General features: G+C 40.3%; 1 protein-coding gene across 1 annotated transcript in view; it reads left to right on the top strand.

The window, feature by feature from the left end:
* THSD7A (thrombospondin type 1 domain containing 7A) overlaps nucleotides 1-24,139 on the top strand; it is a 323,596-nt gene that overhangs the window by 170,852 nt on the left and 128,605 nt on the right. The window contains exons 4-5 of the mRNA XM_074195394.1: nucleotides 191-372; nucleotides 6,681-6,749. Of these exons, the coding sequence (XP_074051495.1) occupies nucleotides 191-372; nucleotides 6,681-6,749 (251 nt within the window). The remainder of the gene's footprint in view (nucleotides 1-190; nucleotides 373-6,680; nucleotides 6,750-24,139) is intronic.

Here is a 24,139-nt window from a genome sequence, read left to right as displayed (position 1 = left end):
GCTATTGTAGACCTGAGGATGGAGAGGAGAGAGAGAGAAAGGGATTATTTGAAGGCCAAGTCAAGGTCAAAAGTGTCTTTTATCTAAGTAAGGAATTGGGAAACTTTTGATGAAACCTTGCTAACAAAGAAGGAGGTCATATCAGAGGACACCTACTGACTCTTCCTCTTGCTAACCTGCTTTGATTTAGGTATGGGTGGAGAACTACAGAGTGGACTGAGTGTCGAGTTGACCCATTACTCAGCCAACAAGACAAAAGACGAGGGAATCAGACTGCCCTCTGTGGAGGAGGAATCCAAACACGAGAGGTCTACTGTGTGCATGCCAATGAGAACCTTCTCTCTTATTTGAACACACTCAAGGAAAAAGAAGGTAAATCTCATGTCCCCCAGCCCTATTTTCTCATGGTCCATTCCACTCAACCTTCCTGGGCCACCATGCCCACGTTGTTCACAGTAGCAGGAGTATTCTTGACATATCCTGACTGTTCTCACGATAGCACCATGAATACTAATCATCTTTTGGGGAAGAAGAATGTTCCCTAGATCTAGGCATTCAGTCAGTTAAAACACATTGAAAAGTATCATAACACTTTCTAATGGAAATACTTTCCTATTTCATTGCAAACTGTTAGATTAAATTTAAGTAAAATTCCTATAAGTGCACTCAATGCAACACATTGATATAAATAGCTATAAAATAAAGAGATTTTTGGTTCCCCCCAAAGTGACCTGGTGCTCTCATGGGTTACACCAGCATAACCAATGTGCTAGTGGGTCCTAGCACCCTCAAAATACTCCAAGGACAAGCTGTCAACCAGCTACATGTCTATCCTTTGGGGACCAGCTAGTCTGGACTTGGGCAGACCCATTCCCAAGTGGGAAGCAAGGGAGACCTTTTCCAACCACAGCAAAATGAAAATGGATGCTGTTCTAGGTTAATGAAGTGATGAAAACAAATTAGTCAATTAACAAGTATTTCTTAAGTATCTACTATATGGCATATGCTGTTCTAGGTGTTGAATATGCAAAGATAGAAGTCTAATCTGGGGAGACAACATATGTGTATGGGGTTATCTACATTATGTGTGTGTGTGCACATGTGTTTGTGTGCATGAGAGAGAGAGAGAGAGAGAGAGAGAGAGAGATACACAGATGATCTCATATGATTGAGGAAGAGTCTGCATAAAGTACATTACTTCCTTCTTCTGTACCTCAGCAGAAGCATATCCTTGGCTTCCTTCTACTCTGCATGCAGCTTGTATTCACCTATTTTATCTCCTCCATTAGATTTCAAGTTTCTTGAAATTAGAGGCAATTTTGTCCTCCCCTTTTTTCTCCCTAGCACTTGGTACACTGCTTAAACACAAAGTAGGGACTTAACTAATGTTAGTGGCCTGATTGAGTTGGCTAGTCCCTTTACTGAGATAGATGAGACCCTTTATACCAAGAGATCTAAACTTCAGAAGAAAAAGTGGATTTCAAATAAATAACATAAAAGGCATGAGGCCAATTATATTTCAATATAGTTATAAAAATAATTTAGGAAAAACAAGCTTATGGATCCCAGGTTTAGATCTCTTACTTGGTATATAGGCCTCATAAACGTCCACCATCCTTGGTAACCAGACTTCTTGGGAGTACTATCTCTTCAACTTTGCCCAGATGATCCACGGAAAAAAGATTTGCAGTCTTCACTTGGCCTGGGCCCAAAGGCTTCCCAGATGGTAGATCCTACCACATTTTATTGGCTAAGCTAGCCAGGCTGACCTCCAGGTCATGCTGCAGCAGCAGAGAACAACTTGGAGGAAATTTTAGTCATATGAAAGGAGAAGTCTCAAGTGACATTACACACACACACACACACACACACACACACACATAAGTGAAAAAATAAAATTCAGCATCCATAAGTTTTGGTCATGATCAACTATCTCTATTCATTAGTGAGTAAAAGTCATGTTCAAAATTTGACAAGCTAAGGCAATGAAAAAAGCACTTATTGGGTAACTACAATGACAATATCGGGTAACTACAATACAAGGCATTGTATTCAGCACAGAAGATTCAAAGACGCAAGGGACAAATATGAATCCCATTTTTTATTATCACATTGGCCAAAAAGTCATCCCAGAAGCAGTGGCCTTGCTTGAAATATCTTTCTGGCTCTGTGAGACTTGGATCCCAGAGGAATAGATATAAACCTTGACTTCCTTCTTAGCTGCTTCACAGTGCCAAGAAAGTTAGACAATGAGCACTACAGCTGTTTTAAGAGCTTGGTTGGCAGGTAACTCTGCCTGTGAGCAGGAGTCATTAAGAGCATCTGTTGTCTTTGTCAACTCTCAGATCACAAGAGATGAGATTATAAATCTTTCCAAGTTGCCTGGATGCTTTTTTGCACTTCCCAGGAAGCTTGACTCTTGCTCAGGAGAAATTCTCAAAGGAGGCCTTGAATGCAGTCACAATAGCCCTTTGCTAACCTCTATTCACAACAGCTTCATATTTAGGTCTAGAGGTGCAAGACTGCACTTCATAAACGAATTGGAGAAAACAGTGAATTACATGTGAAGATTACTGGAAAGGACCCCACTGCCTCCCCATTTCTGGATCTGATTTAGGTGCACAGTCAGCTTAGAGAATGAGATCTGGACCAGTAGTCAAAAGCAGTCTAAATATCCAGGACCTGATAAAATTGATCTTTGGTGACAACCAGTCTACATGGCCTAATGTATCAATTATGTCTTCATATTTGGTGACAAGGCCTTTGGAAAATCCCACCAGGGGATAGACTTTTCATTCTCTTTTCCATTAACTCATTTCTGAAGACCACCTAGATTGAAACTTAGGACCTGATGTAGTCAAGAAAATATTTTATGAATAGAAAAATTACTAAGTACACAAATTGGCACCATGTCATTATTGAGAAACATAGTTGGGATGTATCTGACCAACTACTGACAAATTTTTGAGATAGGATTAACTCTACCTCAAGGGTAGTATTGGTCAACCAGCTTCTCTTGTAGTTCCTAAAGGGTTTGGAAATTTTTTACTTAGAATCAAATATATTTGCCTAGAGAAGGTATAAGAAATTAAAACTGTGTACATGCTGCTATTAAAGTAAATGTTGGGTTAAAATAATGCAATGTCCATATGTGATACAAAAACACCAGATAAGATATTTATACTGCTAATGTGTGAGAGGCTCACTTCTGGGTTTATGTCCTTTCAATGAAGCCATTCAGACTATCTCTAAGAAGCTAGCATGTGTAATGCTATACACTTCGAAAAGTCCTTTACAACTATTATCTCATTTAATCCTTATAACCACCCCTCAGGATAGATGATATTATTATCCCCATTTCACGTATTAGGGAATTTAAAGCAAGATGGGTTAAGCTACTTTCCCAAGGTCAAATAACTAAATAAAAATGTTGCCATATGTTCAGTAATCTGCTTGTGAAGAATTACTAATTTGACCTGGGAATGCAGGTGTAAAAAGAAAAGAGATTTATTAAAAGAATTTACAATGCAAAAGAAAGTGATAGAAAAGTTAAGAAGAGATTAAAGAAAAGCCATGTGAGTTGCTAATTAATCTAGGCAGGTCTGCTGCCAAGTTCATTAGGAATTCGGGGTGGGGGGAGAAGGGCAGGAGCCATCGGGCTTAGTTTAAGCAGGCCACATGGTGAGGGTTATAGTATTCCTCATGCATTGAGGAATTCAGAAAGCCCCATCCTTCTGGATGGGAGGCTGGAAGAAGCAAGAGAGTTAGAAGGGGTGGTACTTCCTCTTATATGCCCCTCTATGGTAGGTAGTGCTTGGGGAGTGGTCTCACACCTTGGACCAGGTATCTCACAAAGGCTAGTCACATACTGGTCCTTCCTGTCTCAAGGCACTTAATCTCCAAGTTCAACATGTCATTTCCAACTGTGCCAGCATCCAGGGTAGGGTTAAGTGAAAGGGGACAAGATACAAACAACAATGTCCAGGGAAAGCAGGATCTCAAGAGTGGGGAACCTCCACCCATTTAACAAGATTTAACAGTGTCTAAGATCACAGATTCTATTTCTGCTACGTTCATAATTCTCTACATCGTTCCCTGCTATAGTAAGTGTCTGAAGAATGACTTGTACTCAGATTCTCTTGATTCCATATCCAATGCTCCAACCACAAGCTGTCTACTATTAAGCCTGATCCATACTTCACAGGACCATTTTCTGCTTTCTAATGATTTTTCAAGATTTAGAAAAAAATCTACTAGTAGAAGTTTCATTTAGAGTTTCCCAGCAGGAAATATTGTGGTATCAATGTATGTGACATATCCCTGGTCTTCAAATTATCTGGGAATCTGTACCTTCAAGTTAGCAGAAGTTGCCAAAAAGCACTAAAGGTGGGCAGAACATCAGTTCCTCAAGTAAAAAAAAAAGGCCAGCCATTTGTAAATTTTATTTATTTATTTTTTAAAATTTATTTTAGGCAATGGGGTTAACTGACTTGCCCAAAGTCACACAGCTAGGCAATTACTAAGTGTCTGAGGCCAGATTTAAACTCAGATATTCCTGACTCTAGGGCCAATGTTCTATCCAGTACACCACCTAGCCACCTCCAAATTTTATTTATTTCAGGTAATGGGGTTAAGTGACTTGTCCAAGGTCATACAGTTAGGCAATTATTAAGTGTCTGAGGCTGGATTTGAACTCAGGTCCTCCTGATTCCAGGACCAATGTTCTATCCAGTGCATCACCTAGCTGTCCCTCCCAAACATTTTTTAAGTAGTCAATAGCAAAAGTGAGTCATACATCTAGAACATAAACCCCTTCAGGGAAGGGCTTGACTTCTGCTAGTATTTATATTCTCAGAACTTAGCACAGGCCTGGCATGTACTAGAATACATTAATATTGATTTATCAACCAATCTCAGTGATTGTTTTAAAGCAAGAGAATACTGATCTGGAAGTAAGCACATAGAGAGGCACCCCAAAGACAGCCTACCTTCTTGTGGTCCCTTTTAAGTAATCTTGTTTGCTTAGACCTTATTTTTAAATGATTGCCATTGCCTAACAGTGTTTACTGGGCAGCTGGTTGGCACAATGGAAAGAGTGACAGGTCTATAGTCAGAAAGATTTCTCTTCCTGAGTTCAAATCTACCCTCAGACTAGTCATGTGACCCTGGGTCAATCACCTAATCCAGTCTGCCTTAGTTTCCTCATTTGTAAAGTGAGATGGAGAAGGAAATGGCAAACTCTAGTATCTTTGCCAAGAAAACCTCACTGGGGGTCACAAAGAGTCAGACGTGACTTAAATGACTGAGCAATAACAACAAAAGATGCTTACTACTGAGGAGTCAGACAGCAAGGATGCTGTCATGTCTGACTTTTACCCATGATTCAGCAATTTCCAAACACCAAGCCCTCAGCTCATCCAAACCAAGTTGCTCAGGCTTCCCTAATGGTCCCAAGTGAGACTTCTTGGACCATCTCTATCATAGTGTTACACACAACCAAGCCCATTCCAGCACAGATCAGGAAATAGAAAAGAATGCTTTGTGAATACAGGGAGCTGTACTATCCCCCCCACCAGACTTTCCCAGCACAGACATGGGCAACGCCCCTCCTGGTGCATGCCTAAACCCTCCAGCCTGCCAAGGATCCTGCGCTTTTGGCGCCCCGACTGGGTCTGCAAGGGCACTGTCCCGGATGTTTGCTATTCTCCCTGAGTCACTAAGCCTCAGCAGAAGCATACTGATACAGCCGGATGCAGGCAGCTGCAGCAGTAGCAGCAGGAAGATAGCTCCCATTGCAGCTGCTGGCACCTCTCCTCCTCCTGCTCCTGTTAATTCTTCTGCCCTGGCAGCCTTTCCACTGCAACTCCACTTCATTCAGGTGAGCTAATGGGAGACCCTTCTGCTGTAGAGCTGGAGGCTGGCCAGAACCCTGGAGAGCTCCTGGTCAGAACCCTGGAGAGTTCCAGGTCCTAACCCTGGACAGCTCCTCGTCTTACCTGAAGCCTACTTGGGACCTAGCAGGCAGCTTATGAGCAAGCTACTATGGGCCTGGGCTAGTGTGAATCTGTGCTAGGCAAAGTATCTCAGGGGCAGGTGGCTTTGAGCAGGGTCCCCATAGCTGATTCAAAGGGAACTCGACTCAGGTTGTGGGAATAGGAGAAGGTTCTTCTGAGAGCTCTTCGTGAAAGAAAAAGAACATCTAGTGACAGCAGCTCCAGTGGAGATTTCCATGATACAGTTGGGGAAAAGCTCTGAGTGTATTTAAAGAATGCCCCAAAGGTAGAGAATGAGCAGAAGAGCCCTGGCACTCCTTTGCAGCCTAAGAAAGAGGCCCTCCAAAAAAGGCATTTTCCACAAGGATGTGGAGTCTAGTGCCAGAAAAATGGAGGGGAAAATTTTGTCTATCAGCCATGAGTGATGGGATGGTAGTGGTGGTGGTGGTGGAGGTTGTGCTGCTGCTGCTGCTGCTGCTGCTGCTGCTGCTGCTGCTGCTGCTTTCCCAGAAGCTTAGGAAGGCAGGGGCTAGATAAGCACAAGGACACCTCCATGATTGAAAGACATCAATTGGTCATTGTCCACACTGTAGGCTTCTTGGTGTAGTTCATCACTTGCTCTGCCTTTTCCCCAAGCTGCATTGCACAGCCGTCTTTGCTTATGCTGCTATTTCCATGTTATTTCAGAAAGTCAGTCTCAGAACCGGTCGAAGGCTAGTGCTGCACCCCTCCTATCCATCACTTTTGAAATCACAGGTAGGTGAGGTTTCTCTACTTCACATTGCAATCAGAATTCTGCATCAGACCATGGGAGGGTGGGGCAGGGCAGGGCCAAAGCCCATTTGTCTGCCTCTTAGGCCTAAAGCATTCTAGAAAGACATTGATATGTGTTCCCTTTTTCTCTCTCTCTGGGAGTCACTTCATCTATCCCATTTAATGACCATGGTGATCATAATTCATAAAATGTAAGCTGTCAGAAGAAATAAAATCCTTGAAGAGGTATCAACATACCAAGAAATTATGAACTAGTGAGCAGAGGTCTTATAAGCAAGTGTATATAATCCCATGTGTGTATAGTACTGCCTTCCTTGAGGAATGACAAACATCTCAATTCGACAAATACTTGTTCAGTTTCTGCTCTTTGAAAGGCCGTGGTGCAGATGCCATGCTGGGAATTTATAATATCTGATGTTTGCCATCAAGGAGCTTATAGTTTAGCATGTAGATGAATCAAAAATAACTATAAGCAGGTTAGAGAATGAAAATTGAAGAGCTGTGGAGTTTGAGAGGCTGCCACTAAGGAAGACTTCCTGGAAAATGTGCCATCCGAGCTGGTCCGTGAATGAAGGGCAGGACTGGAGACAAAGTGGGACTGGGGACAGGTGGGGTAATGAAGTTGTATAAGAAATCTGAGGGGAGCAAGAGAGGGTTCAGTGAGATAAGGGAGCACTGAGTAACAGGTGGTTGGAAGGTAGGGAGCAATAAAAGAAAGGCAGGCTAGCACAGATGGCTTGGAATCTTGTAAAGCTTGTCATAGTCATGGCCTAGGCACTTGATAGGTAGGGAGTGCCAAGAAGGGAAGGATGAATCATGCAACCTAGGCATCTCGTTTGCCCAGAACCCAAGCATCCAGCTCTAGCCTTAAAGATGTCCAGGTGATAAGAGTTAGAAAGAACCCTTTACAGTTAGAAGGGCCCTTTGAAGGGGGTTCTATAGTTCCTCCATTGCCACTCATTTTACAGATGAGGAAACTGGGAGACACAGGATACCCAGTGACTTGCCCAAAATACCTAGAAAGATACAAAGCCAGGATTTGAACCCACTTTTCTGGCTTCATTTTCCATTTCCTTTCTCTGTGCCACATTGCTGCCTAATAAATATGGAGCAAGTTAAGCTATTTCAGGCCCTTGGGGCAGAAACTTTCACTGGAATTCTGATAGCTCAAGATTAAAACAAAGGATTAAGACCCTAAAATGGAAAGTTCTGTACTGTACCATCTGGGTGAGGTTCTGTCTCTGATTTCTACAAAGAACTTAGAAGAAAAGATGGCAGTGACCTTTGAGAAATCCCTAGTCTGTGATGAGAGGACCACGGATCCTGAAGCTAGTCTAAACCCGTTATAACATCTAGAGACAAAGTCAGAAGCCACCAGCTGCTAGGACAGTAGTTGTTCAAGTCTGATTTGGACTCAGTCTGTGTAGTTGTCTGTGGAAATCCTGCTGGAAGGGAGTACCTAAGGCGAGAGAGGACTTGTTAGCCGTTGTCACAGCAACTAACCAGGTCTAATCAGGGAGAACAGTTCTGCTAAGTGACAGTTGGAACATGCATATTAAAGCAAATAAAGACCTGCACTCTGGTGTTACTTAGGGGGAGGTGCTACACAGACATTGGTTTTGCTCATCAGCCTTAGAGCATAATGGAAAGAGACTTCCATAGGGATCTTCAAAAACTCTCACCTCATTTTAGGAACCTGGCTTTTGGTAAACAAATCCATGTTCATTCTCTCTGTTAAACAGCATGAGACAATGGAAAGAATATTGGTTTTTCAGGCCAACATAGAGGACCTAGATTCAAATCCTATCTCTGTCACTTACTAAATGTGTGACATTGGGTATGTTGTTCTGGTTTCAGTTTCTCTATCCATAAAATAATGGGTTGGACTAGATAACCTTTTGGATATCAAGTTCCTTCACAGTAAGGCAAGAGAGGTACAAGAAGCTGTCCAAGGTCACACAACTGGGAAGGTGAAAGGCTTTCTAAATGTATCAGCTACTAAATTTGTGACCTTTGCCCTTTCCTGCTTCTCTCTGAACAGTATATTTATAATCCTTTGGAACTAGAATATGAATTATGACTGAGATATGATACACATATCAGGGAGACAGCAGACAGGGATGTCTTCTGGTTCCAGTGTTCTTTGACCATCCCTCCCTGTCTACCCAAAAGGCATTTTCCTAGTTGCTGAATCCTAGTACAGAGATGACATGAAAGAGAGACCTTTTCACCCCAATCACAAAGTCTGCTTTCTCTTCCTTAACCTTCCCCCATATGATTTTTCTTAATGCCAGTTAAGTTTCGTGTAGCCCTTTGCCTTTATTGTAAGATATCCCTTCTTTTCCCTGAGGCAGCCTTTGAGAAAAATGAATTGATCCAGGAGCAAACATGGGAAATTCAAAGAACCTGAATTAAACTCCTCATGCTCTCAGTAACTCAGCTGAAGCAGTGAATCTATAAAGGTGGCATGTCCCTACAGAGGTTAAAAGCAACTTTTTCATTATGAATTATATCCTAAACTTGCTAACTACCTCACAAATCCAAAGGAGGACCAGGACAGTTGGTAAACCATGAGAGGTCATATGACCTGACCCCTTGGTCAGTACATATATGAATCCCTTTTGTAACATCTTTGGTGACATTATAGACTTTTTTTTTTCAACACCACTGGTGACAGAGCATTCCTAGCCATTTTTGTATAGATCTGGTTTTTATATCTTTATGCTGAACTGAAATCTACTTCTCTATACCTTTCACCTGCCATGGCCTCATTCTGCCATCTGGAAAGTGTATCTCACAAGCTTAATCCTCCTTCAATCTGATAGACTAGCATATATGAAAATATGGTAATCTTGTGCCTTTGAACACTGTGTTCAAATAGTCGTTTCTTTGAAGGGATCTTCATATAATCTAGCCTTGAGCCCCTTGACCATTCTGATCACTCTCCTCTGACCACAAAGGCTTGTCATGATCTTTATAAAAGATGTGACCCAAAACTGAGCTCAGTATGCTAGTAATGGCCTGAAGTGGGCAGTGGGCAACAGGGGCAGGTCCTTCAGCTCCCCCTTTCTAGGCCCTCCATACACTTACTTCAGTATTTCATAGAGCTATAATTTGTTCAGTGGTAGCACTCATATTCTGTTACATACAGTCCTGTATTTCTGACAAGCAACCAAAATTGATTGTCAGTACCATCATTTCTTTAAAATGTGGCCAATATTTACCCTTCATTTTAAGAAAGAGGTTCTGAAAGATAGTGAAATGCTTCATTTATAAAGTATCTAGAATCATTTGCAACAGTGAATGGAGTTCTGGCAATAAAAGTGGGATCTGATAGAAAAAATATAATGTCGTTATCTATATCCTGAATCTTTCTAGTAGTTTGTGGGATCATAGACTTATAGCCTACAGAATATCCCTTGCCCAAAATGGTCTTCTCCACAAAAACTTAAAATGTAGCCTAGCCTTGGAAATGTTCAAGAAGAATAAAAGTCCCTTTGAGAACTAGAATCCACATCTCAGATCCACCCTTCCTATCTTCTGCCTTAATTTCTTTCTTATCCCCTCCCCTCCCCTTTTGCACCTGTTGAAACAGGATTTGCCCTAGGCATTTATAAAATGGGTACAAGGATGCTTATAACAGTGAGGAGTTCCTTGCTATAGCTTAATGCCTAAGGAAGAAAGAGTCTCCTAAACCCAATTCATATCAAGAAAAATTCATATCTAAGTACCTGCATGAGAACTATAAACGTTTACTCAAGGTTACATGAAAAGATATTCTGGGAAGTACCAAGCAAAATGCCCTGGGAGATTCAGGAGGAAAGGGAAAATTAGACTCAGCTTCATAGAGAAGAATTCATATGATTTAGTCTTTGAAATATGGGAAGAAATTCAATAGGCAAACAGGGAAAGGACATTCCCAATAAAGTGAGCAAAAGCAAAAGGGGGATCACACACTTGTGCATTTTGATTTAGCATATTTGGGGGAAGAGAACAAAGAAGCATTTATTTCCCTAAAATAAAGCTAAACCTATTCAGTACTTGAGTCTGGATCCCTGGGTTACCATGGTCACAGCTAAAGAAACTTCCAGTTACTCTAAAGATTTGCAAGTTTCACCCTCATCAGCATGATATTCTTTAACACCAAAAAAAGATGGGGATAGAGTGGCATCTAATCTCCTATCCCTCATAATATGTTTGGTGATTAAAAAGAAAACAAGATTTCCGTGTGTGTGTGTGTGTGTGTGTGTGTGTGTGTGTGTGTGTGTGACACTGAGTATGATAAGAAAGCCTAGGCCTTCTTGTTCTTTGTCAGTCAGGGTCCTGCATAACAGGGGAAAAACAGGTTAGACTCAAAGTGTGATGATGAGGAAAATGCAAAAGTCTAACTTCATATAAATTCTGCCCTAAATTCTATAGTATTGCCCACTTTCTCTTCCTTATTCATCTTCTGAAAGAAAATCTTTTGGTCCAAAATAGATTATTTGGGGGCAATTGTTTTAATTGCTTAATTATATTGTTTTTCTGTATTTTTTTAATTTTTAAACTTTCACTCAGAGTTCTGTTAGTGAGCTGCCGGGAACCTGCAGTGCTTTGGCTTAACACTCTTTTCTGTTATTATTATTATTTTTCTTCAAAATAGATTTATGTATCTATATATATATAGATCAGAAAGCAAGTTATGCAGTTCTGAGTCTATTCAGAGTAGATTTGGTTCATAATTTCCATGCCTATTCCCGTTTTCCCCTTTTTTCTTAATCAAAAACATGGCTCTGGTCCCTTCTTGATGATCTTAGTCCCTCCCCGTTTCATCCTGTACAATCTCGTCTTTAATCATGTTTTCTTGTAAATTTTCTTTTTAAAAAGGTTCTATCCAGGGCCTCAGAGGCCTTTCTTTTGATTTTCTGTGCTTCTCAGTGCAACACTAGAATGGCTCATTTTGTATCCTTCAGACCCCTGAACAACAAGTCCATCTTCTCTTCTGGTCACACAAAGTCATTTATTTCATCCTCTATTCGCAGCTAACATCTTACTACCTTGAACTCACCTTGCATCTTTCTATTGATTTCTGGATACTCAAAGTTGTGATTCTTCAGGAAAATCATATGTGGCATTAGGTCCTATACATAGGCACTGGAGACAAAAAGACAATTGGCTGGACAAGATAGCTGTAGTGGCCCCCTCCAGTTCTGAAGATCTTGATTCTGATCTCATTCCCACTTGTGGGTAGTAAGTTGCTACCACAGGCACTTAGAGCCTTCTGGTTCCCAGAGGTCCTTACTAAGGAAAGGAAATCTTACTTCATGCCTGTAACCCGAGAGAGGTAAAACTTCGCTGCCACTCATTAGCACAGTGACCTCCATTAACAAAAGAAAGATGGTGACTGGGATATTAGCTAATCTGGGCCCATCAAGAAGCTCACAGTCTTGGGACTCTCTGTTACTCAAGTGCTGATTCTGTCAGTGCCAGGTCAATGACTGATGGCACCAGAAGGAGCCAGGAAACGTGTATTCGGGCTGTGCTCTGGTCAACAAATCAAGTAGTTTTACAGAAACCATCTTGTCTCCAGGTAAAGATGGGGAAAAAACCACCAATCTGTGGCTGGCAGCTTCCTGCTTGCTTCTGATGGCCCAGTGGGGAGCAGGGGAACACCAGCTCCATTGTGAAGTTCATTAATATTGATTCCTGCTAAAAGCAAAGTGAAATAAAGAAAAAAAGAATAACAGTGGGAGGAGGACAGGATGGCAGAATATTCTTCTGATCAGAGCTCTATCCTCAGAGCCTAAGGAGTCCAGACTCTAGGCCATTCTCCTCCAAGTGTGTAGATCATTAAAAGGGTCACTGCTGTTGGGAGGGACCACTGGAAATCAGAATCTTCCTTAAATGATATGCATGACACCAAAGGAGGCCCACTGTTCTACATTCAACAGTGGGTTGGGGTGTCTTTCTTTTTTTTTAATATTTTTTAATTTATTTAAGGCAATGGGGTTAAGTGACTTGCCTGTGGACACACAGCTAGGCAATTATTAAGTGTCTGAGACTGTATCTGAACTCAGGTCCTCCTGACTCCAGGGCCAGCGCTCTATCCACCTAGTTACCCCAGGATTGGGGTGTCTTGAAGTTTTGTGTTGTTTCATCTGGGCAAAGTTGAATTTCCTGAGCACTTGAGAAACTGTTCTGTTTGGAAGGTTTCCATTTGTGTCTGGAACTTTCCAGATTTGGAATTTTCTTAGCAAAACAGGGCAAATAACATGGAAGAAACTTTGCCCACAAAGCCTGGGAATTCCTTCCCACTTCTCTAACTCAATTATCAAAAAAGTATTAAGCCCTTACTATGTCCCAAGTACTGAAAAAAAAAACATGGACAGATAGATATAGATGATAGATAGATAGATAGATAGATAGATAGATAGATAGATAGATAGATAGATGACAAGATTATTTATCAAGCACTTAGCTTCCAGGCATTGTACTAAGGCTTAGGGATACAAATAAAAACAACAAATTCTCTAATGGGGGGGTAGACAATGCACAAAATCAAGTTGGGCAGAAGGTAGGGGAGAGAGAGAGAGAGAGGGTTACTGGGGCCATGTCCAAGGTTCTGGTGGGAGGAAGTGGAGATGGTGGTCTGAGGGGGAAAAGCATGGGATGGCATGGAGATGGCTAGAAGTGAGGTAGGATACATACAAATAGACACTGAATGTATTCAAGCTGATCATTCAGGGGTGAGGAGGTACTAGCAACTGGGAGATCCAGAAAGGTCACTAGAGAAGGGGAGGATTGAGTTGAATGTCCAAGGAAAGTCCATGTTCTAAGTTATGGAGGTGAGAAGGCAGGACTTGCCAAGTAGGGGAGCCTGCCTGCATGATGCTGCAAACACAGGAGAAGGACCATTGTATAAGATGAATAGCGAAAGGCCTTCTTTGCTGGACAAAAGGAATGTTAACTTAGGCAAGGAAGGGAGGCTAAAGCTAAGTTCTGAGAGGCATTCAATGCCAAACCTGGGATGTTGGAAATAAGTGCAAGTCACTAGAGTTTCCTATAGCATGCAAGGGTGGCATCTGGTCAACTTCATGTTTTCTGAATAGCCTTTTGTCACCTCTGTGAAGAATAGGATTAAGAAGGAAAATATTGGAACCAGGGAGATGAGGCTATTATAATAGTCCATGTGAGCAGAGATGAGGACTTAACCAGGGGAGTTACCATGAGCATAGAAAGCAGGGGATAGAGAGAAGAAACATTGAGGATAGTGAGGAAACATTTCATGGTAGCTGATTTGAAAAGGGAGGTGAGGGAAAGGGTCTTTACAAATCTCTGGAATACCACTTCTGACTCCATGCAGCCTACTCTAATTGCTCAGCCTCTTCAGAATGTTCTGCCCTGCCTTGGAGTCCCATTGCCCTGGATTGAATCCAGATCATTCCATCAAACACAGGATTATACATCATCTCAAATGCATGTTCAACAGCCAAATTATTCATATTAAATTATTTCCCAAAATTAATAACATCAATAATAACACATCTAGTGCATTTTAAAGTTTTCAAAGCATTTTAGTAACTGTGAAATTTGAGCCTCTAAAAGTCAGAGATGGCTTCCCAGAAGATGGGTGATCCCTTGTCTGTAATAGCTCTGAAAGATTTAGAACTTATTCATGTGTAAAAGAGGGAATGTGAGCCACTTTAGGGCCAGATAAAACTAAAGATTCTTGGATAGGGAAGGAACTAGGTTCAAAACTCCTATGCAAAGTGTGGTTAAAAAAATACCATGGGTTCTCAAGGAGCTTTCATTCTATCGGGATGAAAGAACATGTTCATGGAGAACTAGGCCACAAGATAGGGTATGATGGGACGGAAAAGAAATACAAACAATGGCTCCTAGAGGAAAAGGATGAGGAAGAAAAAGACATTTTTCAACAGAATTCCAGAAAGACTTCAGTCCTAACCCTTGAAGGAAGGAAAGGATTTTCATAGGCAGAGATTAGGAAGGATTGGATTGCAGATTGGAGAATGAACCATATGAAGGCAGGGGAAAGCAGCTTAGAGGAGCATCGATAGAGAAATAGAAGGGACCATTTTCACTCACAAAGACTGAAAATATCGGGGGGGGGGTGAACAAAGGTCCTTCTGTTCCACAGTCAATATTCTATCCAGTATAGAAAATCTAATTTTCCATTTGGGCTAGAACCAAGGGTGAGAGCAGAGATGAGCTTCAAGTAAAACCAGGCCATGAGGAATGGGACATAAATGTCTGACCAGAAAGATTGTATTTCATTTTAGAGGTAAATGGGAGTCTCTAAATGTTTTAAGTAGAGGACTGGATTAATAACCTCTATGCCTTGGGAAGATTAATTTGGCAACTGTGCAAAGAAATAATAGACTAACAAAGAGATTGACCAGAGGCAGAAAGACCAATTAGGAAATCCTTGTCACGGTCCTGGTGGGAGGTGAGGAAGCCCTGAATTAGGGTGGCAACTTTGGGTGGATATGATGTGGGAGAAATTGGTGGTACCATCATAAAGATGAAAGTTCTTGAAAGTGAAAAACTCAAGACTAAACCTGGAGATGGAAAAGCTCAAGATTTTTTATTTTGCAAGCCTGAAAAGTTCACAGTTTAAATTTTTTTCCAGAGAGACAATAATCTACTTGAGGACAGGCTGAACAAAGGTTTATGTGAGAATGCCTGAGAGAAAGGAAAAACAATCATAAGGGCAGGCTAGCCTTAGACTGGGGTGACTGGGCCAGAGTGGGTCTGGCCATATGGAGCTAAGGCCTAGATTGGGAGCATATGGTTCTAGCTGAGACACAGAAAGTGGAAAGAAAGAGAGCACCACTTGGGAAGACCTTGCTTCAATGTATTTCCATAGTAAATTGGACAAGGGTGATGCTGGGGGAGTGGTTTAGCACCTGGCTCCAGGTATTCTCCAATATATATTACAGGAGTGGCCCTCCAAGGAATGGCTGAAACAGTACTCATTGTGCATGGATAGTATTCTACACACTAGTCTTTCCTGTACCAAAGAGGGTAACCTTCAAGCCCAGTATGGCTATTTTCTGTGCCCTGCTTCAGTTAGATCTAGATGAAAGTGAGAGGTGTGATGAAGGTAGAATCAACAGAAGTGTGCCTTTACTTCTTCCACATTCCCTTGGCCCAAGGTGGGCCTGAGAGTGCACATACATTGCTTGGACACGTGGCAAGCAGCCAATTAATACTTGTTTGTTGACCCTAATTTAATTAGCTAATGTTCTGCTAATTGCTTCCTTGGGAAAGAACATTTCTCCTGCAAACTACAAGGCTTGGTAAGTTCTGCACTAGAGAATTTTGAGGCTCAAGTGGATCTGAATATCATGATATCCATCTGGCTCTCCTGGTGCCTTCTCAGCACTAGCCCTTTGGTATTTAACTCTGTCCCACCCTCCCTAGACAGAGAAAATTCTTACTTCCCAGTTTCCATCTCCAGCCTCAATGTCCAACAATGGGGTACCAATCTCACTCCTTCCCAGTCAGAAATAACTTTTTAAAAATGCACAGGGTGTCCTGAGTAGAACATCAGAGCATCATATTGTAGGAAATTCTTTAGGCAATGTCAAGGAGTAGATGCTCTTGGGTTTACTGGGAGAGCTTTATCTCAGATTGCTTTGATAAGTCTTCTAAGGGAGACTGTACCTGCTGGAGACCAGGTACCAACTCATGTGGGAAGCACCTGAGTCACCTGTTTTCTCTTGTTTACTAGGAAGATGTGGTTTCTTTGAAGATAATATGATCTTTCTTTGTCATAAGTCAAAATTATTAGATCAATACTAGGTCAGCACAACATGGAGGTTAAAGGGAACATTTGTGGCAGTTTGATCCACACATACCTGATTAAAAATTCCTTACAATTCCAAGATTCTTAAGAAGAATGACTATTTTTAAAAAGCAAGATTTCAAAAAAGTAAGTCAGGAGTAAAGTAAATGAGCATTCCTTAAAGGGAGCATTATGCTAAGTATTGGGAATACAAATAAAGTCCCTAGTTTCAAGGAGCTCAGTTTGACAGGGTGGGGTGGGTGGGGTACAACATACAAACAAGATTTAGAAAGGATTAATTAGAGCAAATCATTAAAGGAAGGCAGGGTGGGTATGTGGAAAGTCTCCTTGTACAAAGTGGGTGTTAGCATGAAGTCCATAGGCTGAGTTCAGCAGGAAGAACAACATTCCAGATATGGAAGGGCAGTCATATGTCCTCAAAGAGTCATGTGCTTCTGAAAGTTCTCCCTCGTTCTTTCTAAATGGATGGCAGCATAATTAAAGTTACTAAATTCTAATTAATCTTTGTCACTCGATAGTTACCTAGCTGAATAAATAAAAACATTGCTAGAACTACAAATAGTTCTAAATCAAATAAAGATTACATCTTATAGGTACAGGAGACTTTCAGAGGTCAACTCATCTACACAGTCCTAGAACAAACCCTTCTGCAGCGTATTCAACAGAGTAATAATTTTCCATTTACAGACCTTCAGTGACAGGGAACATATTACCTATTAAGATCTACTGATTTCTTTAGGATAATTCTGATAGTCAGGAAGGTTTTTTTCCTTTCCTTAGGCTAAGTTGGAATCTGTTTCCTCCAGTCGCTTCCAGTTCTGCCCTCTGAGATCAAGTAAAAAGTTTTTCAGTCTGACAGCTCTTCAGATACTTGAAGACAGCTAGCACTGTCTCCCTCCATCTTCTCTTTTTCAGCCTGACTCTTCTTTGTTCCTTCATGTGTTCGCCACTCATCTGATTCAAATTCTTCAACATCATGGTCTCCATGCTCGAGCCATTTTTTTTTCACTTGGCAATTTTTTTCCTTCTATGCAGTGTCCAGAATTAAGTATGATCCTCTGGTTTCCCATAATCTGACTAGAAATGAGGGCAATAAGACTGTCCTCCCTTTGTCTGGACCCAGTGAGACTACTGATGGAGCCTATCAACACAGCTACCATTTTACACAGATTGAGTTCAACAGTCATAAGACCCAGGCATGATTCAGGCAAGATACTACAAGATCTCACCTATGTTTTGTCCTTGAGCAGTTGATTAGTTTAGCTTTAGCCTAAATTATCCTTATGAAATTCCATCTGTTTCAGTTTGACCTATTATTCTTTCTTCTACTGTCTTGTTTCTCAGTTATGCTACCCTCAAATACCCCCATCTTATGGGGACAACTATGTGATATTGTACATAGAGTACAAGGCCACAGTCAGGAAGTTTCACCTCCTGAATTCAAATCTGGTCAGCTGTGAGACCATGGATAAGTCATCTAACCCTCACTTTGTTTGGATTTTTTTTGTTCCAATTTTTTTGCCTCAGTTTCCTCATCTGCAACATGAGTTGTAAAAGAAAATGGAAAACCATTGCAAGATCTTTGCCAAGAAAATCCTAAATGGGGTCACAAAGAACAAGTCAGTTTTATGCAATCAAAAAAGCTGGTTTGGTATAAGAAGTTACTTATTCTTCCAAATCCAGGTGGTTGATAAAAATCAAGCTCAAACCCTAGATGGTGATGCTTCCCCTTGGGACCTTCTCTCTGTTGACATCAATCTATTTTATCAGTTGATTAACTGGACTTGGCCTTTCAGTTATGTCTAAAGTCAAACAGTTGTACAGTAATCTAGGCCACATCTCTCCAAACCCCCACGAGGCTATGGGCATCCACCTCCATCCACATTCCCTTGAGCTGCCTGTCTCAGAACCCTGCCAGATACAGAAAGAGCATGACATGCTCTGTTTTTGATGAGCCCACGTTGGCTCAGTGACCACTGCTTCTCTTTCTCAGGGCTCACAGCATTCTTTTCATAACGTATTCTGTTGCATGGAAAATGTGTTTTTATCTCTTTTAAAACTAAAAGAAGAGGCTGTCCTACTAGTCACATATTTGATGCTGAAATTGAACCCCTGGCTCACAACAAGAACGTTGAGTTACTACACCACTGGAAAATTAGAATTTTTAAATACTGGAATCCCTGAAATGGAGCTATTTCAGAGATTGCCCTCCATTAAGTCTGGTAACACCTTCCATTAAGAACCATTCAGAGAATTGTTTTTTCATCTTATATGTGTATTATGAATCTTAAACCAGTTCCTATTCAATTTCCAATTCAATTTTCTGATTCCTAGTCATGAAAAACTTTACATGACCTCTAGCTAGACTGTCCGGGTAGAGACCTCAGAATGTTTAACCCAAGGAACCTACCAAGCCACTCGTAATGGGTCTTTAGAAAGTTCAAGTCAATCAATTTGATTCCATATATCACAAAAATGGAGAATTAGGCCCACTAAGTTCCTGGCCAAATTTGAAAAACCAAGTTTCGTAGAGTTAGTGCTCAAAGGACTGTTATGAAGACACAAGCCTGTGATGGTTTTTTTGTTTTTTTGTTTTTAGTTTTTCAAGGCAAATGAGGTTAAGAGGCTTGCCCAAGGCCACACAGCTAGGTCATTATTAAGTGTCTGAGGCCGGATTTGAACTCAGGTACTCCTGATTCCAGGGCGCCAGCTAGCCGCCCTATGCGATTGTCTTCTGAAAGATGGAGAGTTCCTCTTATTTGTCTGGGAAACTGCTTGAATCACTATGTGTCCTGTTTACAATAAAAGTCATAAAATATGTCCTTAAAGGGGAACAATCTGACAGAAATAAATACCCTAGCTGTCTGCTTGGTGAGTTTGCTTGATGCATGAGAAAATATATAATAGGGGCAGCTAGGTGATGCAGTAGATAGAAAACTGGGGGAGGACCTGAGTTCAAATTCAGCCTCAGACACTTCATAATTGCCTGTGTGACCTTGGGCAAGTCACTCAAACCCCATTGCCTTAAATAAATTTACAAAAAGAAAATCCCTGGATGAGGTGGCAGAGGAATAACAAAGGAAATAATAGGTATAGAAACTCCCAAAGAGATTGATAAACTTATTTTAAAAAAGAAAAATATGAAATAGTTCATTTTTTCTAGCTTTCAAGAATAATTTACTTTAACTCATTTCTTGTGCCTCAGTTAATTTACTGAGTATCTCTTCTGGTTTGGGTAGATATTGTGTTGGGTCCAACTCTTCATGACCCCATTTGAGGTTTTCTTGGAAAATATTGCAATGCTATGTCATGTCCTTCTCTGGTCATTTTATAAATGAGAAAACTGAGGCAAGCAGGGTTAAATGACTTGCCCACAGAAACACAACTAGTAAGTATCAAAGACCAAATTTATACTCAGAGATATGAGTCTTCCTGACTCCAGGTCCAGTACTCTATCTATGGCACCACTTAGCTATTTGGTTTGATTAGAAGATTGTGTTATTCAAAGTCCAAGTGGTTTATTAAATATGTTTCAATGGGGAGGCTAGGTGGTGTGGTGGATAAAGCACCGGCCCTGGAGTCAGGAGTACCTGGGGTCAAATCTGGTCTCAAACACTTAATAATTACCTATCTGTGTGACCTTGGACAAGCCACTTAACCCCATTTACCTTGCAAAAACCTAAAAAAAAAAACCTAAAAAAAAACCCAAAATGTTCCAATGGTCCAACTCAGCCTCATCAAGAGCAAAACCAGACCATAGAATACAAAGAACATGCTTTAATCGATCACAATCACATATAAAAAGCCAAGGTCATTAAAGTCATAGGTACATTTGATCTCCCCAAGCTCCACTCAGATTGTTCATGCTTTCTAGACCAACAATTGACATTTTTTAAGTTTAAACTATATGAAAAAAAAATGTTTTTGAGGCTGATACAAGTACAACTATTTATTAGAATAAATTATCATTCCAGGCTTCATGAAGAATTACCAAAAGAGATCATTTTCCCAGTGTTCATCTATTTCAGAGATTGTACTCCAGGTCTATGACACCCTTCATTAAGAATTGCTCAAAGTTGGGATTGTTTTTTTCATTTTAAGTACATAGTGTGAATCTTAAGCCATTTTCCTATTCAATTTGACTATTCTGATTCAATGAAAACTTTTTGAAAAATTGCTGTCAGGAACCCATGACCCCTGAATTACAGGATCTCAACCTTTGATTTAGGTATTCCCAGGTGAAGAGGGAAGGATTCAAAAGGTGATGTCAGGGAAACAAGTCTTAGAGATCTTGTGGCATAGAGGCTCTATTCAATAGATTTAACTGAATCAAATAAGCCCTGTTTGAGTGCCTCCTGTATGGAAAAAAAAAAACAATGCTAGACTGCACAAAATGACAAAACCACAATTCCTGCCATCTCCTAGAGCTTTTGCTGTCTACACAAAAGGCAAATATATCCAGAGAAGAAAGGCACTAAAGTCGAGTCAAGTCAGAAGAGCCATCAGAGCTGAGTTTTGAAGTAGAAGAAATCTAAAGATTGGAAAAGAGAAGAGGAGAGAGAGTGCACCCCTAGCTTTTAGTTTAGCCTATGGAAAAGCACAAATGGCAGATATGGAATGTCAAGGTTGAAGAAGAGCTATTTGGTCTGTGGCTGGAATGTAGAATACCTTCATACTTTGTGAAAGGCCCACTTAGGACACAGCCAGAATGTGAAATTAGTGTTTTCTTAAATACTAAAAGATCCATTAAACATTTTTAAGTAGGAGAGAGGAGTCAGATCTCTGGAGAATATAAGTTTGACATCAATGCAGAGAAAATATTGCAGAGGAGAGACTTTCAACCAGGTAGGAGGACATTACAATAGCCCAAGAAAGCAGAGGGGAGGGCCTGAACTAGAGTAGTGACTGTGACTGGATGAGAGGATATAGATGTTAAAAAGGTAGAATCAACTGATCAAATATGGGAATAGTGGGAGAGTAGGGAGAATAGAATAGTGGGAAAGTAAGGAGAATAGAATAGTGGGAGAGAAAGGAGAATAGATTGTTGATGACCTTTGAATAGAGAAGTTTGAAACAAGTGATGGGGTTGAGAGCCCTATTAAAAATTGTGCAAAGATTTAATATGAGAAAGTAGAGCTAACAATATAAACTAATTTGTCTATGAGGTTGATTTTGTAAGGAAAAGATAGACTAATACCTTGAGGAAATGGTCGAGAAAAAGTATAAGATGAAGTCAAAATAAATTTGAAGTTCCACCTCACACCCAGAATATTAGTAAAAATTACAAAGATAGTGTTATAGGAGTTTTGGATAGGCATTTCTGGTGGAGCTGCAAAGAAGTTACAATATTGTGGGAACTAATTTGTGAATATGTAAGGAAAATCATCCATACTTGTTGAGTTAGAGATCCCACTATTAAGCATATAATCCAATGAGATCAAATATGGAATAAACATCCAAAATACATCAAAAATATTCACAAGAGCACTTTGCTGCTAACAAAGAAATGTTAGTAAAATGGTTGTCTATCATTTGGAGAATGACCAAATAAATTGTGACACATAACTGTATTGTAAGATTACTAAATTATAGGAAATAATGAATATGAGGGATTCAGAGAAGCATTTTTATAGTTTTTCTTTATTAAAGATTTTCTTTATTTTGAGTTTTACAATTTTTCCCCTAATCTTACTCCCCCCCCCACAGAAGGCAGTTTTCCAGTCTTTACATTGTGTCCATGGTGTACATGGATCTAAATTGAGTGTGATGAGAGAGAAATCAGATCCTTAAGGAAGAAATATCAAGTATAAGAGATAGCAAGATCGATCAGACAATAAGATATCAGGTTTTTTTCTAAATTAAAGGTAATAGTCCTTGATCTTTGTTCAAACTCCACAATTCTTTCTCAGAGAAGCATGTTAAAAAACATAAAAGAATTGATGCAAAGCCTGAAACCTCTAAAACAAAATATACAACTACAACATAGTGAAAGGAAATAGCAGAATAAACAACAAAAGCCCATAATACTGTGTAATTAGAATGACCGCTCCTGTTCTCCAGGAAGAAATGACTATTCTTCTTTGCAGAGATGGGAATTATGGCTGTGGAACATTGCAAATGCTTTCAGTCTCAGTCGCATTGATTGATTTTCCTATCTGTTCTTTTTCTCATCCTTCTTAATATATTTGCTATAAGTGATGATTGGGGTTATACGGAGATAAATATAGATATGAAAATATATCTACATATACATACCTGTAGAAATCAAAGTGCTATAAAAACAAAAATTTTCAATTTTTTTCCAAAACTGGGGGAGAGATCCAGACACATTTTAAGCTGCAGAAAAGTTTCCAGAAGATGATAAAGATTTGAAGATGAGAGTAAGATCTCAAAGGAGCACGAACCCAAAGAATTCATTGGAATCTGGGTTTCTTTTGGCAAGAGTAAGGACAATGTCTTTGGCAAAGACCAAAGAGCATAAAGCTTTTATAAACCCTATATATCTGAGTTTGGGGTAATTTTCAATAGAGCCCAATACAAATATGCTCAATATAAGAGAACATGGGAAAAGTTACCCAGGGACAACAGGCTTCCTGAAACATACTTACTTCTCCACCAAGAATAAAGCTTACCTTTCTCATTAGGGGAAGCCAGGTGGTACAGTAAATTAAAGCACTAGGCTAGCTCTGTGACCCAGGTAAATTATTTACCTTCCCTTTGTCTCAGTTTCCTTATCTGTAAAATGAGGATAATAATAGGTTGAAAAGTTGTTATGAGAATTCAATGAGATAATGGTTTTCAAGTGCTCAGGATGGTGCCAGGCAAATAAGTGCTATAGAAATATTAGCTATCATTATTCATAATGAAATTATTATTTCCATCTTCCAAGGCTATCCTCCAACCTTATTGCAACTATAACATGATGTGTCATCCTTAAGCACTCGTCCCAAGAGTCTACTTCTGTTTGTAATCATCCAGTCTTAGACTAATGGCTCCCAACTCAACCTGGTGGCTGACCTTTCATTTGGGCTAACTGCCTTCTTTGTATTATCAATAGGAGTGAAGCTTCTGAGTCTTCTAGAAAACTGAGGTTTCTCTTTCCCTGTTTTGTTCCACCAATACAGCACATGCTCAGTGTTGGAAAAGTAATAAAATTAATCATTCTTGGCTTTGACTGAGATGGAAATACATATTAGAAAACAATCCTGCCTCAAATAAGCAGGAAAATTCACTGTGGTTTGTACAATACAAGTAATAGAAGTGCCATCATGTTTATTTTCACTGCAGTAGAAAGAGATAATTAAAATGTTCCTGGAAGGAAAAAAAGGAAAACAAATCTGGGAAACCACAGAAATAACTGATTTGAGCATTTGCAACATCAGTGAATAAAAAGGATTCAGCATCTCACACATTTGTGTTGTTATGAGACAAAGAAGTGTCTTTCTTGAAAATGGAGGTGGTCTGGATGCGGGGGGGGGGGGGGGAAATGAGAAGGGCAGTGCTCCCAGGGCAGTGTTGGATGGCCCAAGAAAACAGTGCCTGCACAGACCATATTTGTTTGGTT

This window comes from Macrotis lagotis, chromosome 7 (assembly GCF_037893015.1).
Source record: "Macrotis lagotis isolate mMagLag1 chromosome 7, bilby.v1.9.chrom.fasta, whole genome shotgun sequence".
In the NCBI taxonomy this organism is placed as follows: Eukaryota; Metazoa; Chordata; class Mammalia; order Peramelemorphia; family Peramelidae; genus Macrotis; species Macrotis lagotis.
This window is presented reverse-complemented; position numbering and strand designations above follow the sequence as displayed.